Here is a 24,743-nt window from a genome sequence, read left to right on the forward strand (position 1 = left end):
AAGGCAATACCTCCTCCACGCTGTTTACCGGACTCTGCTGTACGATCCTTGCGGTGGATAAAGAAGTGTTCGGCCGGTTGGATTGCGTGGTCTGGAACGTCCGGCGCCAGCCACGTCTCGGTGAAGCAGAGAACGTTGCAGTCTCTGACGTCTCTTTGGTATTGAATCCTTGCTCGGATATCGTCCAATTTATTGTCAATTGATTGTACATTGGCTAGCAATATACTGGGTAATGGCGTTCGGTGGCGTCTGGATCTCAGCCTGTTACGGATCCCAGCTCTCTTCCCACGCCGTCTGGATCCTTTGTTCCTGGGGTCGGGAACAAAGGGATCTGGTCCCATTCTCCGGAGAATCTCCTCAGGCCATTGTTGCGGTTCGGAAAGCTGGTCCAGTGAGTAATCCAATCGGTAAGTTTCCCGTAATCCGATGTCTATAAGTGACTGACGGTCATACACATTAAATGCACCTACTGTTGGTAGGGATGGGAATCGAAAACCGGTTCCCATTGGGAACCGGTTCCTAATTGGCCGATGCCTGGAACCGTGTGGCTCCTGTGACTTTCGATTCCCTTATCGCTGCCTACAGTTGCGCAATCACGTTACGTTAGCATGTAGCCATGGCAGACTCTATTTGATTCCTTAAGGGATCGAAATTGCCTGGGTTTTGGTAATATGCTCCCGAAATGCTCCCGCTGTTTGGCTACTTCTATGTGCAGTGAAAACTACTTGAATGCTTTAGAACCCTAGTCATTGATTTAGATCAGGGTGAGCTAAAATTAGCCGCGGAGCTAACGTGAGCTAACGTGAGCTAACGCTATTTAATCAAGCTCACAAAGAGAGATAAACAGCTGACAGCGGATAGTACAGGTACAAATACAATAAAACAGCAGGTGGGGGCTGTTGTGTAAACCTTGTACTCTTTAGTTCACATATAATGAGAGACGTGAGTGCTTATTTACACGTCTGTAAGCCAGGAAGTACAGTGGTGCAACATACAAATGTGTCCGTGTAGCAACACAAGCCAATACATAAAGGACAGGGGCCCGGGGAGGGAGCTCTCTCTCTCTCTCTGTGTGTGTGTGTGTGTGTGTGTGTGTGTGTGTGTGTGTGTGTGTGTGTGTGTGTGTGTGTGTGTGTGAGAGAGAGAGTGTGAGTGTGAGTGAGACAGAAGTCAGAGGAATAACAACCTGTTATTCAATAGATTAAATTAGTTTAAGAATAAAAAAATAAATACATTTTAAGAGAATCTCAAATACATTATTTTATTTAAGTGTAGGCTATAGTTAATGTTTTATTTTTTACAGTTTTTGTATTTTTCTGACATGGGGGCTCAACAATAAATGACAATCAGAAATGTCAAGTTGCATGTTGTTATTCTAACCAGCTTAGACCCCGACGCTCTGCATCTTCTGGCCGCCTCAGACCTACTCCTATCCGAGCTCCGGGAGGGTCATCAAAGAGAAGTCGCCTATTCTCAGTCCTTGCCCCACAATGGTGGAATGAACTACCCACCCCAGTTAGGACAGCCGAATCACGTCCAATCTTTCGCCGTCGACTAAAGACGCACTTCTTCAACCATTATCTGAATAAAAAAATATATATCTAACCCTAACTAACCGTACTGTCATGCACTTGTCCTAATAAACTAACCTACACTGTAGCACTCAACACTTTGATGAACATTGTTGCTCAGCTGATAGAGTTGTGCCCTTCCTGATGGCTTGTCGTACAGAACTTGTAAGTCGCTTTGGATAAAAGCGTCAGCTAAATGACTAAATGTAGTTCTGTTGCATTTCCAATTTATTTATTTAAATTATAAATTGATCAGGTATCGATAAGGGAATCGATAAAGAATCGAATCGATAAGCAGAATCGATAATGGAATCGTATCGATAAAATCCTATCAATTCCCATCCCTAACTGTTGGTACAGACAAAACTCTTAAAACTATAAATATTAACAAAAGTAAGCACAGTCTCGACGGAGCGAACAGAAAGGCAGCCGGTCGTTGCAGCGCCATTCTAGGTGCAAATCCAGAGCCTGCAGAATAATGAAAGACCCTCACCACCCCAATAACAGCCTGTTCCAGCTGCTGAGGTCAGGCAGACACCTGCGAACACCAGCTACTAGGATAGAGAGGCTTCGGCTCAGCTTCTTCCCCCAGGCCATCAGAGCCTTGAACAATGAACACTGAGGGTCACAGAACACTGAACCCTACACACACAAGCACACATTAGCACACACACGACACACGCTGTGCACGCTCGCACACTAGCAGCCACTTTAACATGAGAAAGCACTCACTCATGCTGCACACACCCACACTTATGGCCACAAAGGAAAGGTCACTTTAAAAATAGAATAGTAACAGTGTATTGCACTACCAAGGGACCTAGCATGTCCTTCATGCTCTGTAAATAACTATGTACAAATACCGTGATGTCCCACTATGTTACCTGTTTATTGCACAATGTTGTCTATTGGATTCTATTATATGTTGTACTACTGTATTGCACATTGTTGCGGGCAAGACCACCCGCATTTCAATGTATACTTGTATGCCGTGACAAATAAAACTCTTGACTTGACTTGACTATCCAACTGGTATATTCCAATTCCTGATCACCTTTCGAAAAAATCGATAAGTGTATGGATCCAACGTGTGTACAGTGCAGTACATGATTCCGCGGGTCTCAGAGGCTCCAGAATGAACTGTGATAACCCCGGTTGCATCAGTGGACTGGAAAATGTGGAGTACAGGATTTTTTTCCCCATCCATTTTCATTGAGTCCATTCCAAAATCCCTTATGTCATCTGGGAGACGATAGGGGGCGCTTTTTTCCACATCTGATCGCCGGCGGCGCTCGGGTATACTAGGGTAGGCTCGCGTGATGCAATATGATTTCAGATCGCTAAAATAAAATAAAAAATCCGAGAAATCTCGTGAGTGGCTTTCAACATAACTATCGGAAACCCGAGATATCTCGTGAGTGGCAGTGAAAGTGTTAATGACATGCCAGCAGCAGTATCCTGTAGGACAATGATTTATGCAGATGACACCTTACTTGTATCAGAAAAATACCCACACAACATTGAGGTAACTCTCAGTAGAGAACTGACCCTACTGGCTGATAGATAACAAACTCTCATTGCATTTAGGAAAAACAGAGTCTATTTTATTTGGAACTAAAATGAAGCTCAGGAATAGGAAAACGATCACAGTACAGTGTGAATGGAACATCATAGAGTCCAAAACAAGTGTGAAATATCTAGGAATCACTCTTGACCAGTCTCTCTCCGGAGAAGAAATTGCAGTGACAGTCCTATCTAAAGTCTCAAAGAAAGTAAAATTTCTATATCGATACACACGTGATCTAAACCTAAAAGTTAAAAACATATTAGTTGCATCTCTAATCCAGTGTCATTTTGATTATGCTTGTTCTGCATGGTATAGCGGTCTTTCCCAAAAACTCAAAAATAAACTGCAGGTTGCACAGAACAATGTGTGTAGATACATGTTAAACACCCCTCTCAGGACACATATAGGACCGATATGAAGAGAAGAAGTAGGACTATTACCAGTAGATAAAAGAGTAAAACAACTAAAGCTAAACCACATATAACATTGTTAACGACAGGGCCCCTGAATATTTGAAAGGTCATGTGGTTATGGTAAGAGAGCTACACGACCATAACACCAGAGCTAGCATTATGTCTTGCAGTGTTCCTAAAGCCTAGGAGTAAGATAGCAAGAAGCTCCTTTTTCTACACAGGTGTTGTACTTTGGAATGAACTACCTCTGCCTACCAAGCAAAGTCAAACTAAAAGCATTTTTAAAACAAAGGTAAAGGCTCAACTATGGGAAGAGCAAATGGCTCAGCAGCCATAGGGCAGGACATCAGATTCCAGGGCGAGAGTAGACAGGGGGTACTGAAACTCTACTTCTTCCTAGTAGGCTATAATATGTGCTGTGTTTTTATGTTTTTTATGTTTTCCATCAAGGACCACCTTGGAAATAAGTGTTTTAATTAATGCTTTTAGTTGATATCCTCAGGAATACAAATTGGTCATGATAATTCGTTTTTATGATGTGTTTGTAATTTCCAAATAAAAATCAAATCAAAGCCGCTGGACGTGACAGCAGTCGTACCTGAAGCCCCAGCCATCGATGGCGCTGGCGAAGACCACGTTGCCCTGGTCAGGAGAGAAGTAGAGGTGGGAGTCGTCTGTCTCCTCCACCCCAGTGCTCCAGTCATACATCTGGTCTCCTCCTAGGCTCTCTTCCCCCTCCTCCCCCTCCTCCTTCTCCTCCTTCTCCTCCTTCTTCTTCTTCTTCTTCTCCTCCTCAGCTCGATCCTCCAGCACTTTGGATGTGAACAGAGATCCTGTCACTGCATTAACCTACGAGGAAGACATTAATAACATCCACATTAAGACACTATGGCCAACGTTAAGTATTTTAACAAATACTCTGTCAGATTATATTAACTCTTTGAGCACCCACCACAAGCTTTCCCCATCTGCACTGGCTAGCGCCAGCTTTTCTTGACCATTTTCACGATCTTTGCGGAGCTATTGTATATTCTAAATTATAGCTATGGAGACAATAGTATGGCTCATTTATTTTATTTTTTTTATCTATTTTTTGTTCTCACTTTTTTCTGTATTTTCTCCCATCCCAATTTAGTCATTATGCCAATTCCCTTCCTGGTCATTGCGCGCATTGCCCTACTGTCGGCCTAGGGAGGGTGAAGACTACCACATGCCTCCTCCGATACATGTGAAGAGTCAGCCAGCTGCTTATTTTCACCTGACAGCGAGGAGTCTCACTGGGGGAATGTAATGCGTGCAGAGGTTCACACTATTTCCCCCCGATCCCCTCCCTGCTGAACAGGCGCCCGACCGACCAGTAGGAACCGCAGTTTACAACGACCAGGACACACACATACTCCGCCGGCTTCCCACCCTCTAACACTGCCAATTGTGTTAGTAGGGACGACTGACCAAGCCGGAGGTACCGCTGGATTCGAACCCAGAGTATCTGCGGTGGTAGGCGAGTGCATTCTCCACTGCGCTACCCAGCCACCCTCTAGTAGTAGTAATAGTATGGCTCATTTGACAGACACTATTTCTAGTCCAACATGTAAAAAAGAGTTTGTTTCTACACACTGTAATTTGTAGTTTATTACACGCTAAACATCGCCCATTTCCAAAATAATCCAGTCTTTTTCCCTAGATCACGAGATAAGACGTGTTATATGCAATAAGCCCAAATCGTTCTGGTTGATCCCGTGAAACCCCATGTTATGGACGGTGTCCTTATGTATATATATATGGGGAGTTATGTATGTTATCTGTTATGTATATAGGCATGTTTTGGTTGTTGTTCTGTTTTTGTCTCCCTCCTGTGTCTAACTATCTGTGTCTCAGGTGTTCTCTTGCCTCCAGCCCCAGCACCAGCTGGTTGCAATCAGCATCTCACTCCAGTCCAGCAACAGCTGAGGCTGGTCTGCAATCAACCTCCACTCTCCCTTCATATATACCAGTTTGTGTGCAGTTTCCCTCAGAGCTCTCGTGTCTTTGGCTCAGCAAAGGTATATACCATGTACATATGTGTCTTCACAAAATCATGGGGGGGGGGGGGGGGGGGGGTAATGTGATTGTTAGAAAAAGCTTGGTTTAGGTCCGGTAAAATAAGACACTGTGTTACAGAAACATGTTTCAGGTTCGGTAGAATAGACATAGAATATACCTTACCTTAGCCAGAAGGTACTCCAAAAAGAATAATTCCAATGATCCCATCGGCGATCGCGATTACTTGTTTATATGTAATTACTCGTATACGGGAAACTATAGGTTTTGAGGCGAGGAGATCTCCTAGCGATTGCTCTGCAAGAGCTCCTCCCCCTCAGAGCGAGTCAGGAAAGAAAGGCAGCAGGACAGAGACAGTTTAGTTCAGACAATCAGAGTTCAAAAGGTAGGCGATACTGCCACCTGGTGAGATTCGATCGACATTGCAGTTCCAACGTAGGCAAACGAGCCAGGGATACCTAGAGTGATCCGGCTGACCGTTTAGAACAGGGATCAAAGGAAAAATATCAAAGGATCTAAAAACAAGATAGATTGTGATTTTGGCGCTCAAGCGTTGGCGGTGAAACACGTAATATTACGTGTTTGGCCGTCAACGAGTTAATTGACTTTAGCGACAATAAGGCTGGCTAGCATAACGTTATCCTCTAGCTCCAGTGGAGAGTGGGAGGCCAGAGTTGGAGAGCATCTCAGCCAATCACAGCACGACATGGGAGGCCAGTTCATCACATCTCGCCCAGAGATACAGTGGGATTCATGATAACGCATCACAGATGAATGCAGTGGGCATGATCTCATTTGACTCTGAAGCATCTACACTGACCTGTCTGCTGGCTGGGTGCCGACGTCTTGATTAGAACACGACTTTAAGTGAAATAATGATCTCTACGTTATAATCAAGATGTTGAGGCAAGATGACAGGCAGCCAGCATAGTGTTACATACACAGCCAGGGACCAGCTACTCCCAGGTGTGAATGTGTGTAATGAGTGTGAAACTCAGTCAACGTTTCCTGGATAAAAATGTAATCTGTTATTGATGACATACAGTAAGACATGGATAAAAGATAAGTGGTGAGAGGCCGTTAGATTTACTTTACTTTCATTATGATTCCCACGGAAAGAGCAGCTACAGCTACCGTAGCCTTGCTGGGGTCCAGATCACACACCATGCAGACCGTCACCTGTTCTAAGATCTGCAGATGAGTGTATAGATCACTAACCTGTTCCAGGATCTTCTGCAGGTGGGTGTATACAGATCACTAACCTGTTCTAACTTAAGATCTTCTGCAGGTAAGTGTACAGATCACTAACCTGTTCTAAGATCTGCAGATGAGTGTACATATAATTCACCTGTTCTAAGATCTTCTGCAGCTGGGTGTATAGATCACTAACCTGTTCTAAGATCTTCTGCAGCTGGGTGTATAGATCACTAACCTGTTCTAGGATCTTCTGCAGGTGGGTGTATAGATCACTAACTTGTTCTAAGATCTTCTGCAGCTGGGTGTATAGATCACTAACCTGTTCTATGATCTTCTGCAGCTGGGTGTATACAGATCACTAACCTGTTCTAAGATCAGTGATCAATCAACAGTCATCTCCCGCCTCGACTACTGCAACGCACTGCTAGCTGGCCTCCCGGCCACTGCCACCAAGCCTCTTCAACTCATTAAGAACGCAGCGGCCCGCCTGATCTCAAACCTACCGAAGTCGGCCCATGTCACCCCACTTCTTAGGGACCTGCACTGGCTCCCCATTGCTGCACGTATCCGCTTCAAGGCCCTCGACCTGGCATACCGTGCGGCAAAGGGAACCGATCCCGCCTACCTCCGGTCAATGGTCTCTAACTACACACCCTCAAGACCCCTACGCTCTGCATCTTCTGGCCGCCTCAGACCTACTCCTATCCAAGCTCCCGGAGGGTCATCAAAGAGAAGCCGCCTATTCTCAGTCCTTGCCCCACAATGGTGGAATGAACTACCCACCCCAGTTAGGACAGCCGAAACACATCCAATATTTCGCCGTCGACTAAAGACGCACTTCTTCAACCATTATCTGAAATGATTAACTAACCTTACTGTCATGCACTTGTCCTAATAAACTAACCTACACTGTAACTGAGGGGTACAATTCCCTGACTGTATTGATAAGTATGGTATCATTAAACCACTACCGCTTTATGTACTTTAATTACTGGCCATACAGTACACGATATATGAATATGATGAACACTTCCCACAATGAAATCGGTTCCAGTCAAAGGTATTAATCAAGTATTTAATGGAGCAAAAGGTACATAGGATACTTTACATTATTCTTTGAATGCACTTGTAAGGCAAAGGAATGTGCGTAGGCAAATCAATAACGAATGTCCATTCTCTGGTTACGCAGGAGGTAATTATACAACCTGAATCTTAAGGAATTATATCTATGGTACACTAGTAATAGCGGGAGATACTGGAAGGGGTTCCCACTGGTTGTAAGCCAGCAAGGGGGGTAGAAGATCTGTCGGTAGTAGGACGTCTGGTCAACGATGACTAGGGAGACTTCAGGTACAGAAGCCGGTGCAGTAGTCTCTTGATCCACAGACGAATACAGCTTGGTTCTCTTGTAGACTGTAGCTCTACAGTGAAGAAAGCTAGGCGGCCTCAGGCTCTCTGAGCGCCGACTCGACTTGACTCCTCTCGGGGTAAATCCAACACGTGCAGGCGTCGGCGATTATCCGCTCCATAAATCATAGGACCAAAGCAAATATATTCCAGCCGCAAAGGCTATGTAGTCGTCGGGTAGATTAATCCAGTGTACATGTCCATACGGTTCTCGCCTAGGTCTCCTCGGGTGAAGGCGCCATGCGGTCGGCCCAGCCTGGATAAGAACTCTAGCTAATACGAGAAAGCGTTGGAGATGCTGGTCACTATAGAATTCCAACCGCACGATACACTATACACAAATAGACTATTAAAGACTCAATAGAAATATGTCGCACTCGACGGTATAGTGCCAAACTCTGACAATTCAGTTATTAATTCGCACGCGGTCTCGATACTCTATTCTGAGGCCAAACAGGCCATACTTCACCGCACGTTGTATCGTGGGTGAGGCTTCAACTTATCGGTAACATGCTAAGTGCACGAAGGGTACGGAGGTAAGGGGCTAAGGGTCTTCTACATTCACCTGCGCCGTATTTATACGCACGGTGCACAAATAGTGCCACTCTCATTTCTGTCGCAGTATCCCTGGGCAGGGCCGGGCAAGTACAGACATGTCGTGTCGGTGACTTTGAACTTGGCTCCGGGGGCCGGTCCCTGGCGCCGGTGGACCACTGTCCAATAGGAGAATGAACTATTATGGGCTGGACTAAAGGGATATTCCGTGTATATGTACAAGGAATATACAAGGGATATCAAACGATATACAAATACTATGCAATATATATCAATAAATAAATATATATATTCGGTTTAATCTGATCCTTCATAACAGCCGCCCCCTAATTAGTCCCACCTAATTAGCTAAGCAGAGACAGATTAACCGCACTGTCCTCTACTCAATGTCTGTTGTGAGGGTCAGTCAGTTCACAAAGTCATGGGGTCATGGTCGTCATCGATGGTATCGGGGAGCCTTGGCAGTTCTATTAGCCTCGCCACGGGTCGGGTGTAGGTCCGCCCTTGGACGAGCACTTCAGCTGCTCGGACCTTTCCGTCGGCACCGGTGATCACTTTGCTTACGCGGCCAGCCGGCCACATAGCTCGGGGTAGTGACTGGTCGATAATCATAACGACTGTTCCTTCTGTCAAATTGTCTCTCTCTTTTACCCATTTCTGGCGGGTCTGTAGAGACGGTAGGTAGTGGAGTAGGAAGCTGTTCCAAAACTTGTCAGCCAATACTTGACTGTACCTCCACATTCTTCGGCCGTTCGCTTCTTCAGGCCTGTACATTGTCTGGGGTAGCGCGGGGTCCAGCCGCCCCATCAAGAGTGTGTTGGGGGTGACTGGGTCGACATCTGCTACATCACTTGAGACGTAACCGAGGGGCTTTGAGTTCAATACTCCCTCGATCTCCGTGAGGACTGTCATTAGGACTTCTTCCGCCACGGTCTGGGCCCCAAGCACGGCGTACAGGGCTGTCTTTATTGAACGTACTTCTCGTTCCCAAGTTCCACCGAAGTGAGGTGCGTTCGGGGGATTAAACTGGAAGTCAATCTGGGATGGAGCGAGGTGGGTCTTAAGTTCTGGGCCCATAGCTTGGAAGCTCTCTTTCTCCGCCTTTGAAGTTTGTCCCGTGATCAGACAACAATATAGACGGTTTGCCTTTCCGCAATGTGAATCTTCGGAAGGCCATAAGGAATGAGTCTGTGCTCATGGTTGGAAGGAGTTCTATATGCATCGCTCGGGTGGTCATGCATTTGAATACAATACCCCACCGCTTCTCGGTTCCTCTTCCTTTCTTTATATACAGCGGGCCGAAACAGTCCATACCGGTGGAGTGAAAAGGCTTGTCGCCGAGTCGGAGGCGACAGGGAGGTAGGTCAGCCATCCGGGGTATACTGGGCTGCGCTCGCCACTTACGACAGTCTAGACAGGTTCGCTGGAAGCGCCGCACTGCTTCTCTCCCTTGCAGTATCCAATAACGACGTCTGATCTCCGCGAAGACTCTCTCTGCCCCTGCGTGGTGCACATCCTCGTCGTATTTCTTTATGATCAGCTCTGTGACCTTGTGTCGGCTGTTCAAGACTATCGGGTACTTGACGTCATCCGGTAAGTCTGGGGCTCTCCGCAGACGACCACCCACTCTGATGAGACTATGGGCGTCGCTCTCGGGTGCTAGGTGGAGCAGTCTGCTGTCTGATGGGACGGGCTTTGCTCCCTGTAGACAGTCTAGCTCATCGGGGAACGAGTCTCTCTGGGCTCGTTGTAGTAGAAGAAGTTCTGCTTCTTCGTAGTCAGCTGCTGAAATGTCAGTAGTGGGCTGAACCTCTGGGTGGTGCCACAGAAATGTTTTTAGCTGCGCACTCTCTAGGGTGAGGCAATCGTCTATGTCGGGGTCTGTGGAGACGAGTGTGTTCAATCCACAGAACACAGATTTCTTGTTTTCGGCCTCCTCTTTACTCGCCTCCCGTGGGGTGGGTGTAGGCCACTCTTCTTCCGGGAGCTTGAGAAACTCTGGTCCGTCACTGTATGGGTTGTGACGGGTGAGGTCATCCAGGGACATTCCCCGGGTGATGACGTCAGCTGGGTTGTGTTTTGTGTCCACATACCTCCAGCTTGCTACTTCTGTTAACTCTTGAATCTCTGTGACTCTGACCCCCACGAAGACCTTGTATCTGCACGAATCAGACCGGATCCATGTGAGTACTGTCGTGGAGTCTGACCACAAGATTGTTCTTTGCACCGGGATGGTGAGTTCACGTTGGATTAACGTGGCGAGGTGCGCTCCTGCTAGGGCTGCGCAGAGCTCTAGACGCGGGATAGATTGTTGCTTTCGTGGGGCTATTCTTGAGCGAGCCAGGATGAAAGCAGTATGTATTTCTCCTCCCTCCTCTCGGGCACGCAAGTAGGCCACCGAGCCGTAGGCTACTTCGGAGGCGTCGCTGAAGACGTGCAGGTCCATCTGGCACGTCTCCGGCCTCACTGTGGGTGGGAAGTAGCTGCGGTGTATGTTAACACCTGGGAGTGAGCTGAGTTCCGTCTCCCACTCTCTCCATGTGGATGCAAGGTGTTCGGGTATGGGGTCGTCCCAGCCCTGGTCCTTGTCCCATAACGCTCTTACAATCATCTTTGCCCTGGTGGTGTAAGGTAGAATACATCCCAACGGGTCATATTGTCTGGCGAGTGTTCTGTATACACTCCGTCTGGTGGTCGGTAGTGCAGTCGACCTTCCCTGCTCCTTAGTCAGGGGTGTGTGTTTATAATGGAGCGAGTCTGTTTTGAAGCGCCAGACTAGTCCTAATGTCATTTCTTGGGCTTCTCCTGGGATGGTCGCCATCCAGGTCTCGCTGCTTGCTGCCTTGTCCTCGGGGGAGAGGCTGCGCAATACTTGCGGGTCGCTGCTGGCCCACTGCCTGAGATCAAAGCCGCCTTTGATCAGGGAGGCGCGGAGCTTGAGTAGAAGGGCCTCGGCTTCTTCTGGCGTCGAGACGCTTTGCAGACAGTTGTCCACGTAGAAACTATTTTCTACACTTTTTCGGACCTCTTCATCAGCTGCTGGGTCCTCTGCGACGTGTTTTTGCAGTGCAAACGTAGCACAGCATGGGCTGCATGTGGTTCCGAAAGGGAGGACTTCCCATTGATAGATGGCTGGTTGCTCATCCCCGATCCTCTCTCTCCATAGGAACCGCAGCAGGGGCTTGTCCTCCTCCACTAGTCTCACCTGCAGGAACATCCCTTTGATGTCGCCGCTGATGGCCACCTTGTCCTGGCGGAAACGTAGTAACACGCCTAGTAGGGAAGGGCCGAGTGTTGGGCCGGGCAAGAGCTCTTTATTCAGATTTTTTGATCCGATCTGGTAGCTGCAGTTGAACACAATACGATCCTTGCCGTTGTGGTGGACTTTGTGGTGCGGCACGTACCATGATTCGGTCGTCTGATCGGCCTCTTTAATGTCAATTTTCTTTATGTGTCCCGCTGTGATTAGCTTGTTAATCTCAGCGCGGTACACAGTCTCTTGAGCGGGGTCTCTGGCTAGGCGCCGCTCTGTGTTCAATAGATACCGCTCCGTCGCTTCTTTTGGGGCGTGGAAGGTGGGCATACCCTCTCGCCTCAAGAGTGGAGTTGCGTATCTCATCACTCCGTTGACTTTGACTCTCTTTGTCCCTTGCTCGAGGAGTGCTATGGCGTAAATGTCTTCCTTGGAACGAATGTCTTTCTTTTCGTTCTTAAAGGGCATTGTCTCTAGTGTCCATAGCCTCTCGACATGCTGTAGGAGGGTGGTGTCTTCTTCTGTCACTCTGGAGTGGAGGCAGCTAGTGGCTGCTGTTCGGTTAAGAGACTTAGCGAGGGGGCCTTGTAATGTCCATCCTAGGCGGGTCTCGACTGCTGCAGGACAGCCTCTGGGCCCTGTGTGGACCCGGTCTATCGGGACTATGAGGTCTGCATGGTCGGAGCCTATCAGCAGGGTCGGGGTGGCACCGTCTATGAGCGGGATAGGTAGTTGACGCAGGTGCACATATTTATCCATCAGCTTGGCGATGGGGTAGGTGTACTGCGACAGGCCTATTTCTTGGCTGGTGAAAGCATTAGTAATCCTATACCGTCTCTCTGGCTGCCCGCTTGCTGCGATAGTGAAGGAGACATTCTCGCCCTTTATCGTCTTTAGATCTCTTCTTATTGTCCGAATCGTCATCTGGTTTTCGCTCCCCCGCAGCCCCAGCTGGGCCGCAGCGGATGCGAGGAGAAGGGTCTTCTCTGACCCGTCGTCAAGGACGGCGTAAGTGTCCATGACCTTGTCTTGGTAACTCAGTGTTACGCGGACCACCTTTAAGAGCACTCGGGCGCCCCCGCTGCTGGCGGGGTCAATGTACATAACACTTGCCTTTGTGCTGCTTGAGGGTGCGGGCTTTCTTCTGTTACTGTCGTGTAGGACATCTAGGTGGGCTCCGTCACACCGACTACACCTCTTCTTTAAGCGGCACTCGGCTGCCATGTGACTGCGCGCACATCGGTAACAGCGTCGGTTGGACTTTATCCATTGACCCACTTCGTCGGCGGTCATCTTCTTGAATGTGTCACATTGTGACAACCAGTGTTCTTTCTCGCAGTACGGGCACACCATCTTCCACTTCTCTTTCATCGAGGGGGTACTGTGGTTCTTGCTGCTCGGTACTGGTTCTGATTGGTGCATGACAGTCACCAATCTTCGGCCATCGTTTGCTCTCCTAGGTCCCTCTCTGGAGCTTGGTGTGCTCCGCACGAATGTATCCAATCGCAGGCTGCTGACTTCTCTCGCCAGGAAGTCGGCTAGGTCTAGGAGGGATGGCTCGGGACCGTTAGGATCACGGTGGTCTCTTTGCCGCCTGAAGCGCTCTTGTCGGGCGGGCGGAAGCTTCTCTAAAATCCTCTCGACATTAGAGTTTGCGTATAGTTCGTGCATACCCTTTTCTCGTTGCGCCCCCAGCATCCCTACCAGGGATTGTACCTTGATAGACAGGTCGTCTAGTGAGCGATTGTCTGTTGCTGGGGGTAGGCGGTCAATATGCCTTATCTCTTGTATTACGTAGTCCCATATGCGTCCATATCTTTGGTCGAGTGCTGCTAGAGCCGCTGTGTATGGGGTAGTAGAGGTGGCATAGGCCAGCGCTATATTGTGCGCTCGGGGCACCTTGAGGTGCTTCAATAGGATAGCATACTTGTGGCGTTCATCAGCTACATCAGCCATCATTGTCTCTAAGCACATCCGTAGCTCCGTGTACTGTGCTCTGTTCTCATGGGTGAAGTCTGGAAACGTCGGTGTGCCAATGTATGATGCCGTAGATGGCTGGCACATCGGTGAGCGTTGGAAGAGAGGCCTCCTAGGCGAGTCTCCTCTTACGCCTCTCGGTGGGCTGGTACCGGCAGGGTACCATGGCCCGCGTATCCAGGTGCTATTCCTCGGGACTGGTCGTGCGTCAATCTCACCCGTGAATTGAGTCGGGGGTCTGTAGCGCAGAGCCGCGGGGGTAGAGCCTGGGCTGTACTGGACCTCCTGGTCCTGTGGAGTTCTGTGCTGCTGTCGGGCTTGACTCTCCTCCTCTCCTTCTTCTTCTTCCTCTGTCAGGTCCTCTAGATCCTGTAGTCGTCTATTTAGCCTCTCCGCGGTGTATACCGTTCCTTCCTTGTAGCTGGGTCTCACTGGGACCGGTCGGGGAAGGAGTTCGGAGGGGGGTATAGGCTCTCTCTGGTGGTCGGGCTCAGGGTCGCTTAATCGGTTAGGGGAGGGTGCCCTTGACCCGTGTCTTGACGAGGCCCTGGAACCCCGTGCGGAGGGAGGGGGTGTTGCCCTGGCGATCAGCTGCTCCATTAGCTGCGCTTGTAATCGGTCGCGCTGGGCTTCGCGCTTGGTGAGAGCGATGTCGCGCTCTGCTTCTCTTTGGGCACCGGCAGCGGCGCGCTGGGCTTCGGCGGCGGCGCGCTGGGCTTCGGCGTGGTCTCTTACCATATTCTCTTCCGTCTGAAGGCATCTAATCTCTAGACGTATACGATCTTCGTCGCTCCGTTGCTGCGCTTGGAGGCGTTCTCTTTCCATGGAAGAATGTTCGCGCTCACTAAGCGTCTGTGCTTGGAGTCGATCGCGCTCTGCTTGGAGTCGATCGCGCTCTGTAGAGGCTGCTAGGCTGGCGAGGAATGCCTGTGCCAGCATCTTGTCCGCCTCGCTGGGGGAAGACGCTGGTTGAGGTGATCCGCTCCTGGCAGTACTCGTTGGAGATGCGTTCTCCTGCGGGGAGTCCTGGAGCTCTATCTCCTGGGCGCTCTCCTCTTCTTGTACCGGGCAGAGTTCCATCTCTGGAGGGTTATCTTTCTCCTGGAGCTCTCCGGGGACTACTTCTTCGGTCTTGGCGGGGGGTAAAGTCGTGTCAGTTCCCTCCTGCTCCCTACCGTGAGCTTGGTCAGTTACATTAGAACCCACTAGGGCCTCTGTTGGCGGGGTAGTCTGGTTGATAGGGTCGGACATAATTTTACTTTCTACTTTTTCCGTGTTTACCGTCTGTAGAAGGCTAGGTAGTATACTGGCAACGTAATCCTCTAAATACTGAGGTGTCTGCCGTCTACGCTGCGGGCGATCTACTTTAGGAGGACCGTTTTGTGGAGTGTTCATCATAGGCCATTTCAATATTAATACCACTATATTAATATTACACTAGTTATTATCCGGCTCGAAGGACCAATTGTAACTGAGGGGTACAATTCCCTGACTGTATTGATAAGTATGGTATCATTAAACCACTACCGCTTTATGTACTTTAATTACTGGCCATACAGTACACGATATATGAATATGATGAACACTTCCCACAATGAAATCGGTTCCAGTCAAAGGTATTAATCAAGTATTTAATGGATAAAAGGTACATAGGATACTTTACATTATTCTTTGAATGCACTTGTAAGGCAAAGGAATGTGCGTAGGCAAATCAATAACGAATGTCCATTCTCTGGTTACGCAGGAGGTAATTATACAACCTGAATCTTAAGGAATTATATCTATGGTACACTAGTAATAGCGGGAGATACTGGAAGGGGTTCCCACTGGTTGTAAGCCAGCAAGGGGGGTAGAAGATCTGTCGGTAGTAGGACGTCTGGTCAACGATGACTAGGGAGACTTCAGGTACAGAAGCCGGTGCAGTAGTCTCTTGATCCACAGACGAATACAGCTTGGTTCTCTTGTAGACTGTAGCTCTACAGTGAAGAAAGCTAGGCGGCCTCAGGCTCTCTGAGCGCCGACTCGACTTGACTCCTCTCGGGGTAAATCCAACACGTGCAGGCGTCGGCGATTATCCGCTCCATAAATCATAGGACCAAAGCAAATATATTCCAGCCGCAAAGGCTATGTAGTCGTCGGGTAGATTAATCCAGTGTACATGTCCATACGGTTCTCGCCTAGGTCTCCTCGGGTGAAGGCGCCATGCGGTCGGCCCAGCCTGGATAAGAACTCTAGCTAATACGAGAAAGCGTTGGAGATGCTGGTCACTATAGAATTCCAACCGCACGATACACTATACACAAATAGACTATTAAAGACTCAATAGAAATATGTCGCACTCGACGGTATAGTGCCAAACTCTGACAATTCAGTTATTAATTCGCACGCGGTCTCGATACTCTATTCTGAGGCCAAACAGGCCATACTTCACCGCACGTTGTATCGTGGGTGAGGCTTCAACTTATCGGTAACATGCTAAGTGCACGAAGGGTACGGAGGTAAGGGGCTAAGGGTCTTCTACATTCACCTGCGCCGTATTTATACGCACAGTGCACAAATAGTGCCACTCTCATTTCTGTCGCCGTATCCCTGGGCAGGGCCGGGCAAGTACAGACATGTCGTGTCGGTGACTTTGAACTTGGCTCCGGGGGCCGGTCCCTGGCGCCGGTGGACCACTGTCCAATAGGAGAATGAACTATTATGGGCTGGACTAAAGGGATATTCCGTGTATATGTACAAGGAATATACAAGGGATATCAAACGATATACAAATACTATGCAATATATATCAATAAATAAATATATATATTCGGTTTAATCTGATCCTTCGTAACATACACTGTAACACACAACACTTTGATGAACATTGTTACTCAGCTGATAGATTCTTGCTGTCTTGTCGTACAGAACTTGTAAGTCGCTTTGGATAAAAGCGTCAGCTAAATGACTAAATGTAAATGTAAGATCTTCTGCAGCTGGGTGTATACAGATCACTAACCTGTTCTAAGATCTTCTGCAGGTACTGTAAGTGTACAGATGATTCACCTGTTCTAAGATCTTCTGCAGCTGGGTGTATAGATCACTAACCTGTTCCAAGATCTTCTGCAGCTGGGTGTATAGATCACTAACCTGTTCTAAGATCTTCTGCATGTGGGTGTATAGATCACTAACCTGTTCTAGGATCTTCTGCAGGTGGGTGTATAGATCACTAACCCGTTCTAGGATCTTCTGCAGCTGGGTGTATAGATCACTAACCTGTTCTAGGATCTTCTGCAGGTGGGTGTATAGATCACTAACCTGTTCTAGGATCTTCTGCAGCTGGGTGTATACAGATCACTAACCTGTTCTAGGATCTTCTGCAGGTGGGTGTATACAGATCACTAACCTGTTCTAGGATCTTCTGCAGCTGGGTGTATACAGATCACTAACCTGTTCTAGGATCTTCTGCAGCTGGGTGTATACAGATCACTAACCTGTTCTAGGATCTTCCGCAGGTGGGTGTATAGATCACTAACCTGTTCTAGGATCTTCCGCAGGTGGGTGTACGCCTCCTGAGAGGTGAGCTTCAGCTCCATGATGAGTCTGTCCATCTTATTGATGACCAGGACTGGTCTGATGTTCTCCAACCATGCCTGCCGCAGCACCGCCTGGGTCTACACACACACACACAAATAATATAGGCCACTTTTAGGTACATTGCACTGACTGACATTCATTCCCTAGTCCCTAACCGTGACAACTACATGCCAAACCCTAACCATAACCATTGTATGATGGCGCGACCCCGGTCAGTCGCCTTTGGTTTAGCTCCGCGACGATTGTGCACATTTTTAGCTATTATGTTTGTTTTTTCTACTTTTTTTATTAAAACATCACTGGCGGGTATGTCATACGACCGCCAGACACTTATGGACCTAAACTCCGGACTCAAAGAGGAGTTGGGAGACACTTTATGCCCAGAATGGCTAACAGAAATCAAGCGGGAGAACGGCAACAAAGGAAACGGCAGAAAGAGACATAGAGGAAGACGAGGCGGTATCAGACTTAGATTAAAAAGATCTGCTTACCGTCCAGCAATTCCATCCATCTTTCTGGCGAATGCACGTTCGTTGGAGTGAGCTAATGTTAGTAGCTACCTAGTGTTGGCTCTATCGTTCCGTGAGCTAATGTTAGTAGCTACCTAGTGTTGGCTCTATCGTTCCGTGAGCTAATGTTAGTAGCTACCTAGTGTTGGCTCTATCGTTCCGTGAGCTAACGTTAGTAGCTACCTAGTGTTGGCTCTATCGTTCCGTGAGCTAATGTTAGTAGCTACCTAGTGTTGGCTCTATCGTTCCGTGAGCTAATGTTAGTAGCTACCTAGTGTTGGCTCTATCGTTCCGTGAGCTAACGTTAGTAGCTACCTAGTGTTGGCTCTATCGTTCCGTGAGCTAACGTTAGTAGCTACCTAGTGTTGGCTCTATCGTTCCATGAGCTAACGTTAGTAGCTACCTAGTGTTGGCTCTATCGTTCCGTGAGCTAACGTTAGTAGCTACCTAGTGTTGGCTCTATGATCGTTCCGTGAGCTAACGTTAGTTAGCAAGGCTCTGGCAGCGCGTCTGTCTGTCAACAACTTGCGGGAGCAAGCCAGCTGGTACCGATACTGCAGAAAGTATCGGTACTTCGGGAAATGAGTATCGAAGCCGTTATAAATATTCAGTATCGATATTTATCGATACTTCGATATTTTTGACAACACTACACGACACGCACGCTGAGCACGCTCACACACTAGCAGCCACTTTAACACTCATGCCGCACACACGCACACTTATGGCCAGAGGAAAGGCCACTTTAAATTAGTATAACAGGAACAGTGTATTGCACTACTAAAGCTACCTAGCATGTCCTATATGCTCTGTAAATACTATGTACAGATACCGAGATGGCACACCATGTACCTGTTTATTGCACTGTTGTTGTTATTGGATTCTTTAATATGTTGTACCACTGTATTTTTATTGGATTCTATTATATGTTGTACCACTGTATTGCACATCGTCGCGGGCAAGACCAGCCGCATTTCATTGTATACCTGTATGCCGTGACAATTAAAACTCTTGACTTGACTTAACAACTACACGCCAAACCCTAACCATAACAACTACACACCAAACCCTAACCATAACAACTACACGCCAAACCCTAACCATAACAACTACACACCAATCCCTAACCCTAACAACTACATGCCTAACCCTAACCATAACAACTACATGCCTAACCATGGCCAAAAACCTTATCATGATAACGATATGATAATGTTATCATATCACCAGTGGTGCAGTCCTAATATGGGAACTGGTAACACGCCACGCCACGTGCACGTGCATGCGCACAGAACTGATTTATACACACACACACACACGCACGCACACACACACACACGCACGCACACACACACACACACAAGCGCATATACGCAAGTGCAATCTTTCTATCATACAAGCTCTTCTTGCTCTCTATTTGTGTGAATGTGCGCGTGGAAAGCTGGCGCGCAGCACAGACGCTTGATTCAATATCATAAGCAGGTAGACCCCCATCATGAATTCCGAGCCACATTAGTATTCACCTCCACTGCCTGTGTCACACAGAATGAAGGGGGAGATGCATTCAGATAGCCAACACCCAGACACTTAGTCTACCTGCGCTTTTTGTTATGTAAAACGGTGGCCGGGTACTTGTCACAACGAATGGATACAGCGCATTTTTGTGTGCGCGTACACGCGAGTACACATCCGTGCGCGATCGCGCGTACTTCTGCCTCAGTGATCTGGTAACACGGCGTGTAACCGGGTGTGACCGCGACTGCACCACTGCATATCACTCGATATCGATAATTATCGATATTGTTATCAGTATTAAAAAAATTTATAATAATAAATTAAAAGATTTTTTCTTTATTTTTTTTACAACAAATGTATGTTTATTTTGCAGCAATTCTTTGTCGTTGCCGCCATATTTAGTGTTACAGCCCCTCACACTCCAGTTCTCAGGCTGCAGCTGGTTTAAAAGCTAAAGTAAACAGGCTTCTCTGCTGGCTGTGGCTCCAGGGGAGTTGAACAGTTCTGGCTCTGCTAGTTTCTTTTCAATCTGTTGGCGCTTTTTTGGTGGACAGACCACCGCACATGTGCACTGTGACTCACGACTGGAGACTAGCTCTGCTAGCACACATAGCCTACTGTGTACAGACGGTTTCAAACAGTATTTTAAATTAGAAAGCAAACAAAATAAATGGACAAGAGAAAAAGATATCTCAATTGGGTCAGTATTGTCATTTGGACAAGCAAAGCCATTACTTTAAGTTGCAGGCAAGAAAGACAAGTATGCTCACTGTCTCTTGCAGGTCACACAATAATAAAAAAGAAAAAAAGAAAAAAATTGATATTCTTTTTATTATCGATCGATATCGATTATTAAAATATATTGCGATAATTATCGTTATCGTTTTATCGCCCCCAGCCCTAGCCTAACCCTAACGATAACAACTACATGCCTAACCCTAACCATAACAAATACACGCCTATCCCTAATCATAACCATAACAACTACACACCTATCCATGACCTTAACCATAACAACTACACGCCTATCCCTAACAACTGCATGCCTAACCCTAACCATTCTCGAAGTCAACTTCCTGTCTGTTATTGCTACGCAACTGCAGCGTGGGGGGAAACTGCCCCGCCTGGTACATTGTGTACACTATTTAGTGGAGAAACGGATAGTTAAAGCGGCAAATTAAAGACAATCAAGCAGACTTTTCTTCAGTCCTTCACAATGCCAAAGAGCTGCTGTGTTACGCGTTATACTAATGACAAAAACAGAAATCCAAATCGGAAGTTTTATACCATCACAGAGTGGCTGGTGGCTAACGTTCGGCTAACTCGCTCTGATGTTGTGGTCGTGGTAATCAGGGGGAGTTTCTTTGACTCATATCTCGCCTTAGAATCACCAGAAAGGCTTTCGAAATAGTGAAATGCCATGTTGGCCTCAATATTTTCAAAACAAATCGTATGAAAATGTTATGAAATGAACAAGAATGTGATAAAACATGTAATAAAAACGGAGCTCAATGCATGGATTTGATGGTAGAAATCCGTATGGTCCCCCTATACCAAGATGGCGGCGGTCTCGTGACATCAGAGTGTCTTCGAGAATAGCAACTACATGCATAACCCTAACCCTAACAACTACATGCCTGACCATAATGTAACCTTAACCTAGGGCTATGTTAAATACTTCGAAGCTTCGTTCGATGGGCATGGGATTCGAATATGAAAATAAAATTCGATTATAAAAAAAGTAAACATTTAAAAATAAAATTATGATTATTATTATAATTTTTTTGTTGTTGTGCAAAATCAACTCTGCCTCCCTTTGTTAACTACAACAAGCAATGCTGTTTGTTATTTAAGATGAGGTCGGACTCGGCACTGACAGATTTGTGTTCATTGTGCTGCTTTTATAAAGCCTCAAATGATGGCTTACAATATTTCATGAAAGCAAAGTGTTTTGTTTGTCTAAGATTTAGAAAGGTTTAAACTTTACAGCACTGACAAAGTTGAACAAAGTGCTGTACAAGTCCCACAACATAATTTTGTATTTTCTTTTTTAATAATACAAAAATATATATATTTTTTTTTATCTCGAAGCTTCGAATTAAAATCGATTCTCGGCCCCGAAGCTTCGAATTCCAAAAACAAAAAATCGAAGGTCAGCCCTACCTTAACCACTGACCAAAATATCCCCCAATCAACTAGTTTGTAGTCTCAAATGCATACAAATAGAGAAAGGTTGTGAAAATCTGTATTGTGAATCTTTTCTGGACCTAATGCATGAACAAAAGGTGGCCTCGCTGAACCTTTCTGATGATGATGATGATGCTGACAACTTCCCATTGACACACAAATCCGCTAAAAGTTATAACATGTCTATACTACTATGCACTCAGAGTGAAGCGCTCAACTTCAGCACTGCTAGAAAAACAATACCACTTTAATACCCTTAGCCACCAGAGGTGCACCCCTCCTGCTGACTTGTTGTACAAAATTTGCAAGTCGCTTTGGATAAAGCTAAATGACTAAATGTAAATGTAAAATGTGCGCAGATGACTGTGTGTGTGCTCATGTATATGTATAGTCAGTCATTATGTGTACGTGGGTGGATGTGGGTTTGGGCCTTACTCTTGTATTCTAACAGTGTATACACAGGGATGTGTGAATTTGTTACACCGCTGTCTGCAGCTCCATAACAATGCTGGTCACGTCGAGACAACAGCAGAAGGGAAGACAGAACAAGAGGGAAGGTCTCCTCCCTGCAGAGTGACGCCCAGTCTCAGTCCACTGACCTCTGATGCTTTCCATTCAAATCACAGCATAATTAGGAGGTGTAGTGGTTACGTCTTTGCCGTTTTTCATGTTCCACCCTCTGTCCAACGCAATGTATTTCCCCATTGCCCATTTCTAAATCGCCTCATTTAAAACAAATAAAGCATTAACATTGGCATGGTGTACCTTTCTGTGCTTATTCATCCACAATATATAGCTCAACATGAAAATATTCGCAATTAATCATAAAAAATATTCGCGAAATTTTATTTCAACCAAGAATGTTTAAACAATAATGTTAGTGATAGAAGGGAACTCATTTTGTGCAAAAATTTAAAGCTTTTCAATTTCCATGCGGCAGAATTGTTACAATAGCCGATAATCCATTTTCCCAATGATAACTCCCTATACGGGTGGAACAACCAGTGACGTCAGACTACACCTCCCTATGAGGTTTAGGAGGTGTGTGCGTGTGTGTGTGTGTGTGTGTGTGTGTGTGTGTGTGTGTGTGTGTGTGTGTGTGTGTGTGTGTGTGTGTGTGTGTGTGTGTGTGTGTGTGTGTGTGTGTGTGTGTGGCAAATGGCAAAGCAGTTCCTCAGTGAATCACACCGGGGGGGGGGGGGGGGGGGGGTAGACGGAATAATACTGGGGACACACTGCAAGACTAGAAATGTTGATTTGACCAGAACTGGAGCGTTTAGTTTGCTGTGAGAACTGGAGCGGTTAGTTTGCAGTGAGAACTAGACCGGTTCATTTGCTGTGAGAACTGGAGCGGGTTTGTTTGCAGTGAGAACTGGAGCGGTTAGTTTGCAGTGAGAACTGGAGCGGTTAGTTTGCAGTGAGAACTGGAGCGGTTTGTTTGCAGTGAGAACTGGAGCGGTTTGTTTGTAGTGAAAACTGGAGCAGGTTTGTAGTGAGAACTGGAGCGGTTTGTTTACAGTGAGAACTGGAGTGGGTTTGTAGTGAGAACTGGAGCGGTTTGTTTGCAGTGAGAACTGGAGCGGTTTGTTTGCAGTGAGAACTGGAGCAGGTTTGTAGTGAGAACTGGAGCGGTTTGTTTACAGTGAGAACTGGAGCGGTTTGTTTGTAGTGAAAACTGGAGCAGGTTTGTAGTGAGAACTGGAGCGGTTTGTTTACAGTGAGAACTGGAGTGGGTTTGGAGTGAGAACTGGAGCGAGTTTGTAGTGAGAACTGGAGCGGGTTTGTTTGCGGTGAGAAGTGGAGCGGTTTGTTTGTGGCGATAACGCAATCAACTGAAGCAGCCAAAACTAATACTTATCACAATGACAGCATATGTCCAAGTAGTGACCCAACTACAAATGTATATGAATCAAGTGTCTCTTCATCTTTCTGTTTAAGAAAAATGTTGTCGTTATTATATATGTTGTTTCTTTTCTTTAGTTTTTCCTTTTCTAAAAAAGTTAATACTATTGTTTTTGTATATGTCTATCCTAAATTTAAAAAGATTCATCACAAGAACAAATAACCACTGGTATATTAACCCTTTAATCGCCGTTGACGCTTTTCAGCGTCATTCCCCGCAATGCTTATTCTGCCGATGACGCTGTACAGCGTCATTGATATCAATATTTCAAAAATCTGTGATCGAAATCATATTTCTCCCCCGGAGACATTATATGTACTGGTGAGCCCCTGTCAACTCTCTAACGGTTCAAGAGCGCCATCTGGTGGCCGATCGGCAGATCGCCCAGGACATAAACAGGAAGTGGACGCTGGTGCTCATTTCAATTTGGTCCGATCACTCGCTATAGGTCCCGGGACTCGAGCCCGACACAATGGATATCGATCCGTTGCCAATAACTCGATAAACAACATGATTTGGACGTATATACTATTATACAACCTGGAAATGGATCGGGTATTTCTATATCCCATAATAGAAAAAATTCTGTTCCACGCTCATCTCCCAACGGCGCGAGGAAGCTACGGTGAGTTTCAGCGTTATTTTGTAATGTCTTCTATACTAACTGCTCCAATGATCATATCACCCACACTAGATGAATGATATAACGTTGCCCACGGAATTATAAACGACCCCCCGCCCATCCGGTCATCATCAGATCATACGTAGATCATTCTAGAAGTACGTCCATTTGAATTTTTTTATCTCGCGCCGATTGCTATCAAACTGTATACAATCATCAATATAATGCATTTGGGGCTATAAATCACGTTCTGGAGAAAGCTGCAGAAAACGATAAAAACATACTTATACTTTAGACCGTATTTTTGTATGAATATGTGAATGAAAAAGTATAGCGTTGCTACACCCTGAACAATAGATATAGGACTTTGAATGGGCCTTGGTAATGTCAATTTAGCAATACAATTTAAAAAGTTATAGCCCTGCAAAGAAGGGGAACTTCTCCATGTTAA

At 46.5% G+C, this 24,743-nt stretch overlaps 1 protein-coding gene across 1 annotated transcript in view; it reads right to left on the reverse strand.

The window, feature by feature from the left end:
- Positions 1-24,743, reverse strand: part of efl1 (elongation factor like GTPase 1) — a 438,901-nt gene that overhangs the window by 398,569 nt on the left and 15,589 nt on the right. The window contains exons 6-7 of the mRNA XM_084308272.1: positions 17,496-17,633; positions 4,150-4,400 (exon numbers count right to left, since the gene is read on the reverse strand). Coding sequence (XP_084164398.1) covers positions 4,150-4,400; positions 17,496-17,633 — 389 coding nt within the window. The remainder of the gene's footprint in view (positions 1-4,149; positions 4,401-17,495; positions 17,634-24,743) is intronic.

This window comes from Notolepis coatsorum, assembly GCF_963971535.1.
Source record: "Notolepis coatsorum genome assembly, chromosome: 2".
In the NCBI taxonomy this organism is placed as follows: Eukaryota; Metazoa; Chordata; class Actinopteri; order Aulopiformes; family Paralepididae; genus Notolepis; species Notolepis coatsorum.